The 19,445-nt window shown below is 39.2% G+C and overlaps 1 protein-coding gene across 1 annotated transcript in view; it reads left to right on the forward strand.

Moving 5' to 3' along the window:
• Nucleotides 1-19,179, forward strand: part of FAM185A (family with sequence similarity 185 member A) — a 37,535-nt gene extending 18,356 nt beyond the window's left edge. The window contains exons 6-8 of the mRNA XM_084205392.1: nucleotides 5,788-5,883; nucleotides 8,255-8,389; nucleotides 17,568-19,179. Of these exons, the coding sequence (XP_084061518.1) occupies nucleotides 5,788-5,883; nucleotides 8,255-8,389; nucleotides 17,568-17,683 (347 nt within the window). The 3' untranslated portion in view covers nucleotides 17,684-19,179. The remainder of the gene's footprint in view (nucleotides 1-5,787; nucleotides 5,884-8,254; nucleotides 8,390-17,567) is intronic.
• Nucleotides 19,180-19,445: the final 266 nt, after the last annotated feature.

The raw sequence follows: 19,445 nt of genomic DNA on the forward strand, positions 1-19,445 counted from the left end.
TCTCTGTCTCTTTTGCTCTTCCCTTCTTTCTAAAGGCTAAATATTCACATATTTAAGTAACGTAAAAAGGAGGTGATTTCACTTCCAGATGGTTTTGCCTCCTTTTCAGGAATAGCATTGATGAGTGTGGCTGAATAAAACCCTTTCCAAACTCAGCCTTTTGTGACTGGGCAAGGCACATGATCTCACTGGACTTTTCACAAGTGAGGCTGAGTCTAGCTGTCATCTTGTAGCTACAGATGGGATAAAAGGACACAAGAAAATGCTTCAGTCTACATCAATTGCAGTTGTGCCCTTACTGTAGTTCTCTCTCTTACATTTTTTGCTATCAGTGATTAGCTATGTTTAATTTTTATATCAGGAAGCTTATTATTGATGTATTACTTACTTGGGGAGATGATGGGAAGGCTTGTGGTAATTTCAGTATTTTCAAACCATTATGCCAGTAGTTTTCCCTTCAGAAATGAAAACAGCTCATATTCCCTTTTATTGGGAACGTGGGCATTTATATGACAGGATAACTCAGAGCTATCAGTTATGGTGTTATATCAGTTATATCAGTGCATTTATAGCACACAAACACCAAAGTGAGAAACTCAAATTCTAATTATTGGTCTCAAATTCTAATTATTGGTATGGCAGGAAATTGAAGTAACAGAATCTTAGACAAGGCTCAGTGTGCCTTTTGAATGTAGGAGGATTTCCTCAGGCCCAGATCTTGCAGATTTCTGCTGATGCTGTTAACTGCAGTCACTCACTAAGTGTGTTTCAGGGGCCATCTCTAAGATGTGTTCAGGACTGTTAACAACTCTTGTTATGTTTCTAAGAGCTCTGTATTAGCATTCCTGGAAAATGAATGCAAGACACATTCTTATGAGTTAGTCATTAAACCACAGAATTAAATTCAACTTGCTAGGCTGTTTTTCCTTCTCTTAAATAAACTCATAGGGTATGAAGAGTGTTTAAATAAAGGTTTCTTAATATAGGAGGTACTTTTTCCATCAACAGATGATGATTATTTTCCTTAACTAAGCAGGTTCAGCTTAAGCATTGAGACACTCTTGCTGTTGAAGAAACTTTATTTTTCAGATTTCAATTCTGACAGCACTAGATAGACTTCATCTTTTCCTAAAGAGCACTAAACATCCCTGGTATTTTTATGGAATTTTCTAAAGGTAAAAGACTTTGAAGGTCCAGACTTTGAACTCTTAAAAATATGAGATCACCTCCTACTCAACCAGTTTGCTGAAGGACTTATCCCTTATTTCAGTTGGAAGGGACCTACAGTGATCATCCTGTCCAACAGCCTGGCCAAGAGTGGCAGTGTCTTGTTTAGGGGCTCTTAAACTCTTAAACAGGCTTGGGGCACAAGCCTCTCTGGGACCCCTGCTCCAGTGTTTGACCACTCTCTCTGTAAAAAAATCCTTCCTAGAAGGAACCATTCCCATGCAACATTTCACATGCACCAGGGAGAAAAGCTCAGCACCCTTTTGTGCCCTTCCCCTCCCCAGGAAGCTGCAGGGAGCAATGAGGTCACCCCCAGCTTCCTTTTCTCCAAACTAGGCAAGCCAGTTGGGTTGGTTGTTTGGGCTTTTTTGGAGCAGAGTAATTTATCAAAAAGAGTTTATGGCCTTTGCAACTAATGGTTATAATTTAGAATTGGGGTAGAAAATAGATCATTAATATATAAAAATATAGCTTGGATAATTTGGTTAGGAAAGGAATTGTTTTCTTGAGAGATTTCTTTGCTTTGTGTGTTGCATCATTTGTTCTGCCAGGTCCCATGGTGAGTATGGTCAGGATTGCTAAGGATTTTTCAGTTGTGTGTGCAGTTTACTGAATTCTAAATAATAATAATGAAGTATTTAGTGAATGCATTTCAGTTTCTTATAATACTTTTCATATGACAGTTTTAGAACAATGAACTGAACCAAGAATTTTTGCCAGTTTCCTATCAATAAGAAATACTAGATTGCTAGCTAAGCAGGAATTAAATCTTCCTCACACTTCAGATGCCTTGGAATTTCATGCTTCCTCCAGTCTATAATCAAATAATAATAGATATTTTGTGTTCCTCTAGAGATTGATTTTTATCACTGATTTTACCATAAACAAGGTCGTTCTTTAGGTGCTATTAAGAAAAACATGTTGTTGCTTAGATTTAAGTAAAGATCACTTGTGTTAAATGTAGCCATGATATTTTCTGAAAAATCCTTTCCTTAGGATTTTTTCTCTGAGAAGCTGAGAGGCCTCAGGAACAAAATGTAAACAATGATTATCTGCTGCTGTGGAATGCAACAGGTGGATCTGGGATTGGTCTCATGTGGTTGTTTCTAATTAATGGCCAATCACAGTCCAGCTGTCCAGACTGTCTCGGTCAGTCACAAGCCTTTGTTATCATTCTTTTTCTATTCTTAGCCAGCCTTCTGATGAAATCCTCTTCTATTCTTTTAGTATAGTTTTAATATAATATATATCATAAAATAATAAACCAAGCCTTCTGAAACATGGAGTCAACATTCTCATCTCTTCCCTCATCCTGGGACCCCTGTGAACACCATCACAGTTTAATCCTTTCTTTAGTGCTGGGTTATAAAGTGAAGGGAGAAGTGATGCTAAATGTTACCTTTGTAGGACTTTCACTGATCTTTTTGTGCAGTCAAATTATGTGACACAGGTTTTATTCTTCAGGCTCTATTTATTTCCATAAAACTTAACAGAGACTTTTGTCCTTCCAAGGACATCTTGCTTCACTGTGCCCTTTTATTTTATCTTTTTTCTCTAGTACCAGTAAATTCCTAAATAGCTAAAGTTGCACAAGACTGACCATCTGTTCCATTTCCAGCAAAAGGCTTTGTCCTTGTTCTCCCCCTTGAAAAACCTGGAGAAAACCTTTTCCCTGTTGGTCCTTAGCAAACTCTGAATTCAAACTCTACATTTTTACCTTCAGTTATTCACATTCATAACAGCTAGCACTGGGTATATCTTTGAAAGTAAATTGCCTTAGGTTTGATCTGTCATAACCATAAAATATGTATTGTCTCCATTGCTATTTGTTATGTATTTTATGCTATCAGCCTCTGCTTCTTAGTATAGGGTCATTTTTCATTGTTGAAATATTTATTTATATTTGGGCACTCTGTTGTGCCTTATTTTTTGGGGGGGTTTAAATCCATTTTGCTTTTATTCCCCTTTATTTGTGAAGAGTTAGAGACACAAAACAGGATTTTTGTGGACTTTGCAGAACTCATGAACAATTCCATGTTTCTTGGTATTCTTAATTGTATCTACACACTTGTATTTAATATCATATCTGTAACATTTATTAAATAAATCATATTAATTTGTTTCCATAAAATATATTTCATGTTACTTCCATAGGTCAAAGCTTAACAGTTGTTTACTTTACAGTATTGTAGTGTCAGGTTTAATGTTTGGGTAGTGCTGCCAAGCTTCTTGGTGGTTTTGAAACTCTGCTGAAATTTCTTCAGCCATAGGAAACTTTGTATTAGTGAGGTACTCTGAGACTCAAAATCTGGCAAGTTTTCCTCCCAAAACAGAATTCCTCAATGGAAAAGTGTTCCAGTTCCCTCAAGGTTGTTTTTGGCTTTCCTGGTAGATCTTGGTGCCTTGGTGAGCCTGTCCCTACTGCCCTCCTCCTGCATCCTTTATTCATGTTGATGCCTTCTGCCAACACCATCCAGTCTCTCACAAAACAAGAACTCTTTTTATTTTACTATTTTTTAATTGAAGATCTTGGAAAAAACACTTTGTTCAGTCTTGCAGATTCACAAAAGTTATCTTCCCACTGGGAAGAATCTCACAGGAGCTGCTTTTGCATTTGAGAAGTGGGAAGAGAAAGGCTTCAGTGGATAAATGTTGTCCCTCTGAAGCACCATCAGCTGGTGGTATGTGGATTGTTTGTAGTTGTTCTCCCTGGAGAGAGCTGCTGTTCTGTCACAGGAGACTCTTCTTCCTTCCTAGAATAGATAAAGGAACTTATTATAGGTTCTGTTTAAAGCAGAAGAGTCAAAGGCTGGATGTTTCCTGTCAAAGGCTGGATGTTTCCTGTCAAAGGCTGGATGTTTCCTGTCAAAGGCTGGATGTTTCCTGTATCTGTTGCCAGCAAAATCTCTGTCAAGGTTATGTGGAGTTGGTAATTGGCTGTTACTAAATTTGATGGGGAATATCTGCAAAAACAGCCTTTGTATGAAAACTTCTAGTGATCACCCCTTAAAATGTGCATTAAAAAGGTGTATGCATGCCAAATTTTCCACTTCTAATGATTTTAACTTTTCAACTATTATGAACAACCTTTTAAAAAAACATCAGTTAAAATCAGTATTTCATTTTCACTTAGACAAGCAAAGCTCTTCATTATTAATGAAGAGTTAATTTTCTTTTTTCAGATTTTGAACAGACCTTCTTTAGTACAGTCTTGGAATGGCAGAAGCATTCACATCCAGTTCTAGTTATTAGTGGTTTGTTTTCAGCCAAAGCTCTTCTCACTTTCTCAGCTGACTAAGTATGGATTAGCTGTGTTTTTTTGATTGCTTTCCCCTCCAAAGAAATCTGCTTTAGCTGTGGGATAAAGATTCTTTTCTGTGATTTTGCTGTTGTAAGCAATGCGCTGATCTTTGGCATCTGTGCTTGAAACCTGGGATCAGAAAAGCTCCAGATGAGTTTACTTAGAGCTAAAACTGTATGGCAAGCATAAAATGTTAATATGAGACATCCTTGTTAATTAATCAAGTTCATTCTCTCATTAATGCTTTTACTTTAAAAAAATTTTTTTCATTCAAGTTTTGTTTTTTAGCTGTTTCTAACAGTTTGACTTGGGTTTTTTGCATGCATATTCAGAAACCAGTCTCTATCAATGTCTCAGGATTTCTTGCCAATACTTTAATTTCTAGCATTGTCTCTAAAAATACCTCTCAGTAACTGCCTTTTGCTCATGTACCAAGGTAATTTTTTATGCTCCTCTAGATATTTTTTTAAAATAATTTCTTTGCAATTCTTATTGGGTATAAGCTTGTTCAGTAGTTTGAAAGTAAACTCTTTGGGACTTCACTTAATATTGTGGAATTCTAGGTATTTAAAATTGGAACACATTGCAAATAAAAATTACTCAGGTGTACACTTAAAGCTTCTTGAAGACTTTCTATTTGTAAAAATGCTTCTTTACCAACTTTTATGATCATAAATTTCTGCTAATAAGGTATAAAAGAGAAGTTAGGCCTCTCTGTTCCAGGGCACAGAACAAATGCTGTTTTCCTGCATGAATTAAACATTTGTTGGTAGTTCAGATGTAGTGAATCAGACTTTACAAAGCCTGTGCTCAGTTATTCTGTGTAACAAGGTCTTGCAGTGCACAGCTGCTTGGTTTGGGCATGGGGGAGCTTTCCTGGGTAAAGTTCTCCCTGCACAGGCTCTGAGCAAATGAACTCTTTTGGAAGCTAAAAGAGATCTTAGTATTCAAGTTTCATGCTTGGTTTTCAGACAGAGATGAAGACATTCCTGTAGAAAGATGTGTACTACCTTGTCATGTAGGACAACTGCAGAGCTACAGCCTGAGGACCAGAGTGTGCCCCAGCTCTGGGGTGGGGAGATAAGGTTTTTTCAGAAATCTGTTATTCTAAGTGAAGGCTGACAGTCTGTAAATTATTATGATACTTCTCAAAGACAAAAGAATTGATAAAAATCAGTTTGAGGTATAAAGAAATATTCTGGCAAATGTTTACTTAAAAAGAATGAATGATCTACAAGTTATTTTCTTTTGTTTTTTAGATTCATCAGATGGAAGTCTAAAAGCTTCTACATATCATGGGACAATAGATGTTTATGTCAGTCAATTAAGAAAAGTGGATCTGAAATCCCAGAAAGGTTAGCAAACTAAATCAAATAATTTTTTTTCTGGCAGATTTTGATGTAAAGGAAAAGGAGATAAGGGTTTGTTTTGGGGCTTTGTTGTAAAAAATAGTTTGTGATTGTTGGTTATTTACTTTTTCTTTTTCCATCATTATTGGAAGATGTCTATAAATACTTAAAATACAATAAGCTCTGTCAGAGACAAGAATACTTAAGATGGATTAAATGTGTTTGTGTTTTTCAATGTTTTTCCTTTTTTTCCTGGCAATATGCCCAGCAGAATTGTGCAGAGTTGACTAGGGTTACAGTGCTCCTTTGCCTTCAGCACAGTTTTCTCCATCATGCTGTATGGGCAGTGATCACTGACACACATACCTTTATTTTTCTTGCCTTCTGACTGAAATGTCCTCCTATGAAAATTTGAAGGCAGAAAAACAAAGATGGGAGAGCCTTACATTACCTTTTTCCTTCATTTTCTCTCCTGCTTACTCACTAAAATTTCTCTTTTTAGTTAAAAGCTCACACCTAAAGTTGAATTCATAGTTTTGCCATTCTGAAGATATGATACTGTAAATTATAGAGTCCTGAATACATCTTGTTAATCCTAGTTTGGGAAAAGAAAAAAAAGACACCAAAAAACCCAAAATGCAAACAAACCAAAAAAATCCAAAACAAGCCAAAACACACCACAGCATTTCTAAACTTGATTGTAATGTTGTGTCAGACACTTCAGGTGGTTTAAGAATGGTATTTGGTCCACTTCTGTCTCCTGTAAAACAAAGCCTGTGCGCTGTTGAAACCTAAAGGTTACTCAAAATGAGACTCATTGTGTCAGTGAATTGAAATAATTGTACAGAAAGATGCATAAATCTATTTTGGCTTCATTAGTGCAAAGAAGTTTATTTTTATATTATTTCTTGGTTGCCTTTAGTATCTTTTATTTTGCTAAGTTAATGTCTCTTTGAGCTAGAAGAAAAGAGCAATGTCTTTAACAAAAGCTAATTAATGTTATTTTCAAAATATTTTCTAACATCTCTTCTGGCAGCACAGTTTAGTCAAGGCAAAGTTGAAGCTCTGTTTCTGTTTACCCTGTAAATTCAGAATAACTGCCGACAGCTGCAGTGTAGAAAATGTCCCGCTTGTGCTAAATGAGCTGCATGTGTGCTGGTTTTTGTGAGTCATCTCTGAGCAACTCTCCAAAGAGGACCCACAGATGAAGACCTTTTCCCTTTCTTATTCTAAGGCTTTTGTGTATCCAGCAAAATGCAGGCTTAAATTATACTGGAAGTTATTTGTTCATCAGAACTGTCACAGGCAAGTGGTTCTGCTGTGTGTAAATGGCTCAGCTAGGGTTGCTTCCTGCTGCTTCTTAGCTGTTATTCTTACCATGTTCTGCTGGAGCTTCTGGGATGGATGTCAAGAAACTGCTTTATATTTTTCTAAATTAAATGTTAAAATTAAGCAAAAACTAAAGAATACAATAAATATTGTATAAAAAAATATTGTATAAAAAAACTAAAGAATACAATAAATATTGTATAAATATACAATAAGAATAAAAAGAAGCATATTCTGATTTTTTCAGGTTTTTGATCTAATGTGTAGGAGAGAGCTTTCAGACTTTGTGACTGAGTTATTCCAAAGATGACTAACGTGGGCAGGTTGGGGCCCAGTGTCTGCCTTTGATCTGACGTGTACATGCACATATTTAGGGGAAGCACAAGTCAGAATTTCTGGTTTTAATCTCAAAGTGGAATTATTCAGGCCACCAAAGCTGCAATTTTGCTACTAGTTTACATTTTAGTGATACACAGTCTAAACTGGTTAGTCAGTTTTGAGAGTGCATCTGTTGGAGGCTGTGAACAGCTGGCCCTAAGCAGTAAAGCAGAGACAATTGCCAGTGCTCACAGACAGTGAGAGCAGCTCATCCTTCCAGAGGAGCAATTCTTTCATCATGTGCCATGCAGTGACTGGGTTATTTGTCAAGTCTGATGCCCTGTCCTTGCTCTGGAATGTCAATATGCAGCTAGAAGATGAACTTGGTCATAATACCTATGGGATCTATTATATTTGCTTCCCTTGATCATTCCTGTAATAAGATCCTCTACCAAAAGACACTGCTAGAAGTGTATGTCACTATTTATTTTTGAAATATTATTATACTATTTTGACATACATGTGACATACTCTGCTTATGATAAATGAAGATACCTTCATTTATCCTTTCAATGACCAAAAAAAAGAGGTTACTGTTTCTGAAGACTTTTTAAAAAACCCAACCAAGCACAACCAAATGATAATTTGATTCAAGTTAGTGAAATAATGGAGTATTTCATGCTTTGATCTCAGGGTTAAACTAACCAGCTTTCACTTAAATTTATACCAGGTTCAATTACAGTCAAGGTACCTGCATCTCTCAAAGCCTATTTAGAGCTGTCTGGAAGAAAAGTGGATGTGAGTTCAGAGATCCAGTTAAAAGAAACACAGAGTGCCTCCAAAGATGATCATGTAACTCTAAGTGGTAAGGCTTACTAATCTTGGTTTCCAATAAATGTCTGTCTGGCCTAAGTCAAAGGCATCTACATTTCTTTATTAGTTTATTGCCCTTGGCAGCTGCTTGTTTAATCTGCTCCACATTCAGATGTTTGCTTGTGCTCTTGTACTCCCATGTTACTGGATGACTTTAAAATTTTATTTGGTAAATGACTTGTGAATGTAATCAACTTCTTCTAACAAAAGCCTTAGAGCCAAATTCCTCCTTAGTCTTAGTCCAGTGAATTTGTGGGAGATAATTCACCTGGGCTGAATTTGACCCATTGTTTTGTTGGCTTAGAAAGTCATATAGACTTTCCTAGGCAATCTGTTATATTAAGAATATATTAATAAAAAGAAATCTGTCTGTTTCTGAGTCAAAGGGGTAAATAAAAGGGGTATATTGCATATATATAAATAAATGTACAGTAGTGCAGGATAGGCTGAGAAATGATAGGTGGGAGATAAGAAGAGCAGAAGAAGCTGGAGCTGGAGGAATAGAGACAGAGAGTACATGGAGAGGTACCTGCAATTACTAGAAGTATTCTTGTAAGGCATGTAAAACTGAACTTAGAATCCTGGGTCTTGCAGTTTCCTGCTTTAGAAAACAGTTGTACCATTCACTGTCAGGGTGTGTGTTTCTCTCCCCCACTCCAGATGTTGTTATCTAGAAGTTAAGGCTGTTGCTTTTACCAATTACACAGTTTGCTCTAGAGAAAACATTAACTGAATGTGTCTGAGGGCTCCAGCTCCATGTTTGAATGTGTTATGTCAGTGTGACCTGCTGTGACTGCAGATTGAGTAAGTTTGAGTTTTAAACCTAAGAAAATATGCACAAAACCTCTTTTCTTCCCCCATGTAAGATGGGGATCTCAAAGTCAGGAAAACATTGGAAGTGTAATTACATAATTTTAGGATGTAGCCTGCTTATATATCTCTTTCTGCCTGGGAACAGTAACTAGCACTTAAATTTAGTAGTGGTTATTAAATACAGTTTCTACAAAAAGCAAAATTAGAGGTTGTCAGGCTAGAAATCTGTGGAAGGACCCCAGGTTCTAGCAAGACTTGGTGTAATGAATCACCTCAGCAGTAAAAGACTTCTCAGTGAATGAGGACCACCAGGCAGTCAATCATCCTGCTACTTTGGCAACATTAAAGATAAGAATGGTGTTTCAAATATCCACAGCTGAATGACTTCTCTGCTTTCACAACCCAGTCAGTGTTTGTGTGGGACAGTCATCACTGAAGCAGATGCAATTTTTCAGCCCACTGTTCTGTATGGAAATGATCTTGGCACTTGAGGCCAAAAGCAGAAACTCTGATTAGTTAACTCTCAAATATACACGTCCCAAAGGCACAGAAATCATCAAGAATTATGCCAAGGCAACAGCATCAGGCCAATGATTATCAGTTGTTTAAAGAAGTTGCAGCATTACATAGAAAGGGAAATACTTCCTCCTTCTATTTCTCTCTACCTTACAGTGTATTCTTTCTGCTCTTGTCCCCTCACTATCAACAATTGCTTCTTCCTAAAGGTGATATTTGGTAATTTTCTTGTTTAAGTAGATTTTCAAATAACTGAAAATCATTTAATACAATTTCTGTATCCTGGGAGCATTATTCATTGTTGAAGTTTCAGGTACAAGGTCCATGGCTGTCCTGCTGTTGTGACTGAAGAGAGGTAAAACAGAGAGTGAAGAGGGGCTTTGCCAAGGGGTTAAAAACTGCATCACAAGAACATGGCAGTTTAAGAGTTTTATGCTTTTGACTTCAAAGATTAGTTGAAAACCAGATGATTTTTCAGAAAATCCAGTTCTCATGTGAATAGCACAGGCACTGTGACCTTTTAGGAAGCTTCACTTGCCCCTGGGAATATGTGAATGTGTCAGAGAGGAGGCTGTCCAGTGGGAAGACAAGGCAGAGTTGTGTGACTTGGATAAACATGCACTTCTTCCTGCACTTTGCTGCTCCAGGGAAGCCTTCCCTACTGCTTTGGAGCAGTTTTCATGTGCAGCATCACCCCCACTTCCACACTGAGGGGCTGTCAGTGCACCACAGCCCCACCAGCACTCCCAGCCAGGGCTGTGCCAAGGAATAGAGAGGGAATTAGGGGAAACAAGGGATGGAAGTCTGCAGTGAGTGCTCTAGAGACAGAGGGATGGGAGTGTGGAAATGGCTTTGCTCTTTTAGGAAAAGAAGGGACTTCCCTGCAAAACTGAGACACTTGCTGAGAAAGGGAGGGAACTGGAGAGCAGTGACAGGGAGTTTTCATTCTTTGAAGTAATTTGCAAGGGCAAGGCGTCTGTTTCCATTGGCATCAGTAAGGTAGTCTTGAAAGCAGTATGTGTGCTATAATGAAATGTTACAAAAACAGAGTTCATGCTAAGCACTGGTCCAGCTTCCATCAGTAGAAGTGTTTGGCTGCTTTTAGGGTGCTTGAGTAATTCCAGTAATTTCTGATTGTAATCATGTCAAGGTGGTGTTTCTTTTTCCTGGCAAGAAGAGAAGCCCTTCCTGCTCAATGTCTGCCTTCTCCCTGTCTCCAGGTGTGCATGTGTTCTTAAATCTTATGCCTGTGGAGGTAATTTGCTATAGGTACTACATGTGGTAAGAGAGTGAGAAGCAGGCTAAAAAGTGTTAAATATTTAAGCAGAAAATGAACTTAGAAGACTCTTATGTTAAAGGGGTTGCAAACAGGTTGAAGGTCAAGGTTAAAGTTCATATAATTTTGATTTACATGCTTTTTTGGCCATTTTCTAAAAAGTTAAGTTCAAAGTACAAAGGTAGGAACAATTACCTGTGTAGTCCTGAGAGGAGCAATATTTAAATAATATCAGGAAACAATAGTGTTACACCATTGAAAACAAACAGCATGTTAACATGGTTGTTCTGTAAAACTCAAAATAATCCCTTGGCTTTACATGGCATTAGTAATATATTCTGGAATGTGTCCAGTTTTAAGTACTGTGCTTTGAAACTGTAGTCTCTAAAGAAGAACATGTGATCAGAGTCCTGAAATCATGATTAACAAGAGAAGATTGAAAAGTTCTGGTTTTGTCTCAAAAGAGAAGACAAAAGGAAGAGAAGAAGCATTTTTCTAGGATGTAAGAAGTTGCTACAGAGAAATAAAGAGATGAATTGTTCTGTAGACTCGCAATTGGACTAAAAATTATGACTTGACTAAAGAGCAAGGTAAACTTGCTGTGGCATTTGTCTGGGGAGGCAGGAGGATTGTCAGTACTGCAGGTTGTGCAGACCGGGTGATGTGAGCATCTCAGACCAAATTCAGTGCTTCCTCAGGAGAGGCTTTCAGCCCTGTTTTCTCCTGTCTCAGGTTACTGGGACCATCTGCCCCACCCGCTCCACAGTAACAGAGGAAGGTTCTCAGGCATGTGGGTGGATGGGGACCAAATGAAATGCAGCCTCTGGACACACTTCAGCCACTTTGGTTGCTAACTTGTGTGTTGACCCTGTGAACTTGCTGGAAAAAATCTTGCAGTCATTCAGAGACTTCATTTGAATCCTTGTAGCAAATGGTGTCAATTTACAAACCTAATTGTCTGGAAAATAAACCAGGTCAATCTCATCTCTGTGTGATGCCAGGGACTCACCTGATTTTGTGTGTTTCTCCATCCCTGCCCCAGTTCTAGTGCCAAGTTCATATCCAGTGGCAGCCTTTCACCTGATGCCATCTGCTTGGTGCTGAGGAATCTTTTAACTTTGCAGGCAATTCAGCTGGTTTGCAGCATCTCTGTGAATTTCCATGGTAAATGTCCCACTGTGTCCCAGGTGCTTCTCAGAGGCTGTGGATGTTTGTTGTTACTGTGTCTCCCTGTTTTTACCTTCTCAACTCCCTGTTTTTACCTTCTCTGTGTTTCTCTCTCCTTATACAAAGAGCATATGCTTTGGTTTTCTCCCAAGTGGAGACACACTTGCTCCCAGCTGTTTTCAGCATGACAACAATTGCAGCAGTTAACAGGACTTTTAGGTTTTGGTACTTATCCCATCCTGGCTACAGCGCAAGAGCTTTGCTAAGCCACCTGAGAGAGCAGTGTTCCTCTGAGCCGTGCTTCTGGTGCCCATGCAGGTAATAGGACTCTCATTTATGCCTTCCCTCAGATGTGTGAGCAGGACGTGCAGAGGAAATCCCCCATTGACTTCTCTAACTCCTCCCCCGTGAAAATCACAGAATCACAGAATTTCTAGGTTGGAAGGGACCGTTAAGATCATCAAGTCCAACCCATGTTCTAACAGTTCAACTAGGTCATGGCACTAAATTTTCACATTGCCTCTACCTTATGGGTTGATTAAGTATCCAATTATTCTTTTAATACTGCAGAACTTCTTAGCTGGCCTTCTTCCTGTGCCTCTGGAGAGTCAGCCTGTCTGTAATTACTAGGTTCCTTTGAAAAGATGGACATTGACACTTCTGTCCTATCTCTGACTTTTCATGTTTCTCTTACCAACATGCTTCAGGTCTTCTCATCCTGGTTTTCCCCAGAGACTGTGGTGAGAAGCACCTTTCTCCTTACAGCAATCATTCACTCAGGCATGCACTGAAATATTACAACTTTCACATCTGCCTGATGTTCCCTGCTGGAGCAAAGGGGATCCAGACAGATGTTTCCTGCCATCAGGAATAATCACTTCTCACTGTTCACTCAGTGGTCCCTCACACAGTAGTGCTGGGAGAGCAGCCTGTGGAATGCTGTGCCCTTCCCTTTAGGATTGCTGTAAGGCCAGTGTGCCAGAGGGGGCTGACTGCATCAGTCTCTTGTACCAAGCACAAAGCTTGATGGATGGATGTGGATAAGAGTCTTCATGATGAGAAATTCTCTATTGCTTACTCCAAGGTAATGTCTGTGTTTTTAGCTGCCTGGAGTTCAAGGGTTGAATACAAACACAGCTGAGGGGGCAGTGAATAACATGAGAGAAGCAACTTGCCTTTAAAAGGGAAGTAAGTGAAAGAGCTTGTATTATGTCAGTCTGCTGAAACCTCAGGTTTTATCTGAAGCTTACCAGCTGCACAAGTGCTCCCACTGTGCAGCTGTCCTGGGTTTGCTGCAGTCAGCATTGCAGTTGTGATCCCAGGAGTAACACTATCTGTTGTCATGCCCCCCCTGTTTAGTCTGTTCTCAAGGCACTTCAGAACTTTCCTTCTTTCTTAGAAGCAGTTTTTATTGACTCTTGGCCACTAGAATTGAGTGGGAAGAGCTTTGTTTTATAATGTCCCTCTACACACTGCCCTCTGTGAAGCCTTGATCCTTAAGCAATATCTTAAAAAAAATAAACAAAGACCCAGGTTGTATCTGGAAACGATTACATTCCTTCGAGTCAAATAGAAAGTTCATCCAACTTTTATTAAACACATTAGATGAGATGCTAGCCTACAGATTTTTATTGGTTTCAGCTTGCATTCAACTCAAGCTGTTCACAACCTTTTGATATATACCACAGTCCTAACACAACCAGTGAAGAACACTTAAAATATGATCCTCTTCTTGTGTTTTGTGATGTGAAAACAGACCTCTCAACTTTTCCAATCTCCAGGAAGGCAAGTAAATAAACAGTCAGTACTTGGCTGTAAAGTTTTGCAAAGGTGTCACCTTCCTTTAAACACCACACACCGGGGAGGGGAAAAAACACAACCTTTTTCCTGGGCTTTAAATTGCAAGGTATACACAGCATAATAGTGTATCTGTCTTCTCCTGAACTCCTGCTGCTGTCTTAACTGGTAGGTTTAGAAATTAATTTCCCCCACCTCGTGCTCAGTTCAGGAGGCTGTTTGCTTTTGTGATTTAATCAAGCTAGTAAAGTCCTCCTCAAAATCCACTATGCTCTCATGGTGTTCAGAGTACAAGCAGTGAGTACAGTTAAGACCCAAGCAGTCATCAAAAGGTCTCCAACTAAGCCTTGTTGCTTGATTAGTGCCTCATACAAAAAGTAATTCAAATATAGGAAATAACTTTAAACCTCCTACTAGTGATGGGCTTAATAACCTTAATAGTTGTCTCACAGGCAAATTTCCAGAAATATAAAGAACAAAACTTTTTTCTACATTCACATAGCAAAACCAAAATGAGACACAGAGCTCAGACAGAAACTCAGCTTTAAAATGGCTCTTGTAAATTTGTTCCTGTGTTCCCCAAACTCTGCTTTAACTTATTTGCCAAGGTGTAAGCAGTGCATGAAACCATTTACAGCGCTGCTTGTGTGCTTCAGTGTTTGTGTCTTGTACAGAAGTACAAGCCATAGTCACAAGAACTTGAGAGAGAGGAACTGGGACCAAGCACTCCAATATGCACTTTCTGGAAATATATCTCTGCCCTGCATTTATTGTGTCCTCTCTCCCTAGGAGAAAAAGATGTATTTTTAGTGTTTTACAGCTCTGTTAAAGGATCATCTGAAATTTTCCTTTGTACTTCTTTGTTGGTTCAATTTCTTGTCACCTGGAGGCTGTTTCATGTTTAAAAACCAGACTGATGAAATGTTTTAACTGCTATCTATGCTTAAAAGATTGTTTTAATTTTTGTTCTATACTCTCTGATACAATACTATTGAAAATCAGTGATTCAGGAAAGCTTTGAGGAACTGAACTTTTAAATTTTAATGGATTCCATATACAACACATTTGTCCAACTTGGTGATTCATCACAGTTTTAAGTCTGCAATTAGATGATGAGTAGAGGTCTGTGGATTCTGCTGTACTGTAGGAATGACACTGACCCTGAGTGTGGGTGAGACTGCTGCTGTCTGGAGCAATGAGGAGTGCAGAAATTTTGATACACCCCCATGGAGCCACCTGAAGGCATGTTGCAGTCTGATAACAAGGGACACTGAAGTGACTCTGACATTGTTGGACTCCTCTGAGAGCTCTGTACTTCCAAACCATACCTCAGCCTGTTGAGAATTGCTGTGGGTTTGGCCCATAAACTTAAATGAATCCCTCTTAAAGCTGCTAAAGCACTGAAATGCTATGGAAAAATTCTGGCACATAGGCCTGGGTTGTGGAAAGCAGTGCAGTGATGTCAGTTGGAGTTTTGCCAGTGTTTTTGCTCTGGCCAGAATTTAATTTCAGCGGTGTTACAGGTCAGAGCAGAGCATGTTTGCAAAATTGGCTCAGAATCTGCATCGCTGCCATCCCTCTTGCTATTCCAGGCTCAAATTATTCTAAACTTAGAATTCATGCAATTAAATGAACACTAAAGTAATAATAAATGATATTTTGTAAAGGTAAACCAAAGTGAAGGTTGACCTTGTGATAAAGGCACTTCAAAGTTTAATTCCCAATATGGACACAAATCTTTTGTATAAATTTGGAAGATCACTTATTCTCTCTGGGTCTTAGATTTTTTGATTATAAAATGAGACTGAGTTGAACTCTCTTCTTTCTTATACAGCAAGCTTTTCAGAGCATGCCTGTTATTATAAAGTTTATGAGAAACCTGTAAGACAGAAAGCTCAGGGCTGTGGGGTTTATTTTGGGCCATTATCATAAGGAAACAATAGTACTTGCAAAATGTCTGGGCATCTGAACAATCAGGTCTTATCATGGCTCTTAACATCTTTGAAATTACTTGGCCAGATCAGTATCTCATGTAGAGTCATGGTTTAAGCAGAACTGGCTGTTGAGCCAAGCAGAAGAGTAAAAGTGAGAAAAGTCATGGTTGGCATAAAGAGACTTTGAGATTAAGACAGTTTGATGGATAAAGCAAAAGCTTTATCCATCAAGCCAAGCAAAAGAAGGGATTCTTTCACTGCTTCCCAGGGCAGGCAGGTGTTCAGCCATCCCCAGGAAAGCAGGACTGTGTCTCATGTAGCAGGTACTGGGTCAGACAAATGCCATCACTCTGACTGTGCCCTGCTCCTCCTCCTGCCAGCTCTGATACAGAACATGACACCACACAGTTCAGAATGTCCCTTTGGTCATTTGGGGGCAGTGTCCTGGCCCTGTCCCCTCCCAGCTTATTGTGCACCCCCAGCCTCCTCACTGCCAGGGCTGTTTTAGAAGGAGAAAGGTCTTGATGCTCTGAAAGGGCCACTCAGAAATAACACATTTTATATATTGTCAACACTGTTTTCAGCAGAAATCTAAAACATGGTTCATCCTAGCTGCTATTAAAAAAAATAACCCTATCCCAGAGAAAACCAGTACATGTAGGGTTTGTGGGGAAGGGCTGTGGTCATGGGGGTGCTCTAGGCGTGGCTTCTGTGAGAAGCTGCCAGAAGCTTCTCCTGTGTCCTACAGAGCCAGCATCAGCCTGCTCCAGGATGGCCCCACCACTGGCCAGGGCTGAGCCCATCAGTGATAACAAATAACACAGTTACTGCACACCAGCAGCTGGGGAGAGGAGTGAAAATATGTGAGAGAAAGAGCCCTGCTGCTGTGCAGGCCAGGGCAGAAGCAGGGGCAGGAGGTGCTCCAGCTGCCAGGGCAGAGACCTGCAGGGGTGCAGAGATCCACCTGCAGCTCGTGGAGGGCTCCGTGTCAGAGCAGGGGAGAGCATCAGCAGCTCTCCTTCTGCAGAGGAAGGAGAGGCAGAGATAATGTGTGAACTGACCAAAACCCCCATTCTCTGTCCCCCTGTGCCTCTGGTGGGGAGGAAGTAGAGAAATCAGCAGTGAAATAAAGCCTGGAGCAAAGGGAGGGGTGAGTGGGATATGTTTTTATGATTTGGCTTTATTTTTTATTACCCTTCTCTGAGCTGATTAGGAATAAATAAAATTAGTTTTTCCCCAAGTCAAGTCTGTTTTCCCTCTGACAGTAACTGCTGACTGAACTCTCCCTGTCCTTATCTTGATCCATGAGCTTCTTGTTATATTTTCTCTGGCCTGTTCATTTGAGGAGGAGAGTGGTAGAGTGACTTTGGAAGGTACCTGACATCCAACCAGGGTCAACCCACCATAACTCATTTCTTAGCTTAGAAGAAAAAGTGCAGTACTATATAATAAAAACATCTTTACTCTATTGTAAAGATACATGATGGGAAAGTAGATTAATGTAAAAAAAAAACTGTATCAAGAAGGAAACGTCTCTGCTAAAAGTACACAAATTCTACCAAATAAAAGTGCTCTAAGTGTTTCCAGGGAGCTTGGAAAAAAGTGACAATGTGAAGATGATATATTTACTGTGTGTCAAATGAAACTAAGGCAACTCTCTTTTCCAGGTCACATGAATCAAAGGGATGAAACAGACAAATGGATTAAGGCTGACACACAAAATGGCAAAGTGTGTCTTAAAAGCCAAAGCTGGATCCAGTCTGTCAAGCTGAAGAGTTCTTAAAGGTGAAATAGGGCGAAGAGATTAAATCAAGAAACTACAAAAGAACATTTCTGTAAAATTATGAGAAGTTTTGGATGAATATCCTTAATATAAAACAGAACCTATTAAAAATGAGAGCATTTAACCCAAGATTTGCCTGTGACAGTGCTGGTGCTAAACAGTCTGGTTTACTTTTAGTGCCTTTTAGGAACGAGATGATCTTATGTATTCAGAATTCATATCACTTGACCTGCTTACCATATCAGTTTAAAAGCTGGTAGCTTTCAAACAAAAGTTTGGAGTTGTCATTTAAAAATTAAAAAAAAGAGCATTTTCAACACTTTCAAGATGACATGTTTTGCAATCTCTGTTATACTTTTAAATTAAATGTCTCAATACTGTGGGAATTCTGCTGGTTTATGCAAAATGCAGACAATTTTCTTCAACCAAATTGTGTCATGGATAGGAAAAAATCACTTTCAGTGTGGTTCTTATGTGGTCTTCTCATTTGGTGTTTGAACCCTGAGCAGTTTCTGCCTGGGTGATGGGTACTTTCTGTGTAAAAATACTTCTGTGAAATGGCAGAACTTGCTCTGTGTCATCCTGAACCTCTGGTTTGCGGACAGAAAGAACTCCAACCCTGTCTACCACTGCTCATCTGCAAAGAAAAGCCTTTAAAATAAATAAAAGTACCACAGATCTGGCTGATTTCAAGGAGGAGCACTCCTCCAACTGGACTTCAGAGGAGAGTCCAGCTGAGCATTCCCCTAAGGAGAAGCTGCCCTAGAAGGGAGGTGTTGCCCTGGTGCCTGAGAGCTGGAATCTCTTTGTTTGCTGTGTCTGCAGTGACTGAGAGCCCTGTCCTGCACAGCTCCAGGCATTCCTGGGGGGCAGGAAGGCAGAGAGGGAGGTGAGGGCAGCAGCTAAACCTGCACAAGGGCAGGGCTGATGTTTTATGGAGGGTTCTGTGTTACTGTAAAACAAGCACACAGTAAAGTAAATGGGGCTTTTAAAAGCCTTTCCGTGCATCTCTATGGCACCTTATAAAAGCAGTGCTGAAATTTGTGTTTTAAGCTGAAATGTCAGAATCCCTGCCAGCTCAAGGGATGGTGAGGAGCAGGAGAGAATTCAGAGTGCCAGCTCAGGCTTTAAGTTTTGTATATATGTATATGTTCTTTAAGTCATAATGGTACTTTATGAAATTAACTTCTTTTGCCACAGGATTCCCCAGCAGATATAATTGCCCCTGGCTAATGGACTTCAAGAGTCAAGGGCAGCATATCTACTGTAATTCAGGGTGGTTAAAAACTCCCCTTCCTGTTTATTCTTGTGTGTACTGCTTGTTGGGATGAGGTGGGCACTAATGCATATGACAAATTATATGTATTTTTAATATAAACAGTAATATATAAAACATTTCTAATAGTATTACTAAAGGCATTACAATATTACTAGATATGAGTTATTATACTTTTTAAAGTTACAAAATTAATAAATTATAATGGTTTTGGATACCCAGAAAAATATTTGAAATGAATGATTTCTATGCCCCGCTGCAGCCAAAGTGAAAAAAGCACCTCAAAATTCACACCACATGAAAACAGTCTAGTAGGTACTTCACAAGATTGAATCCATTTAAAGGTCCCATTATTCACCTGAAATATAAAGCCTGTCAGCCTCTGAGATGAAGGTTGTGGTTTTTGAGACTGCTGCATCAGCAATTTAAGGGAGAACACAGTAAGAAAACATGTTATTTGTTCCATATTCAAAAGAAAGCAAAATC

This window comes from Fringilla coelebs (genome assembly GCF_963513975.1).
Source record: "Fringilla coelebs genome assembly, chromosome: 5".
Classification (NCBI taxonomy): Eukaryota; Metazoa; Chordata; class Aves; order Passeriformes; family Fringillidae; genus Fringilla; species Fringilla coelebs.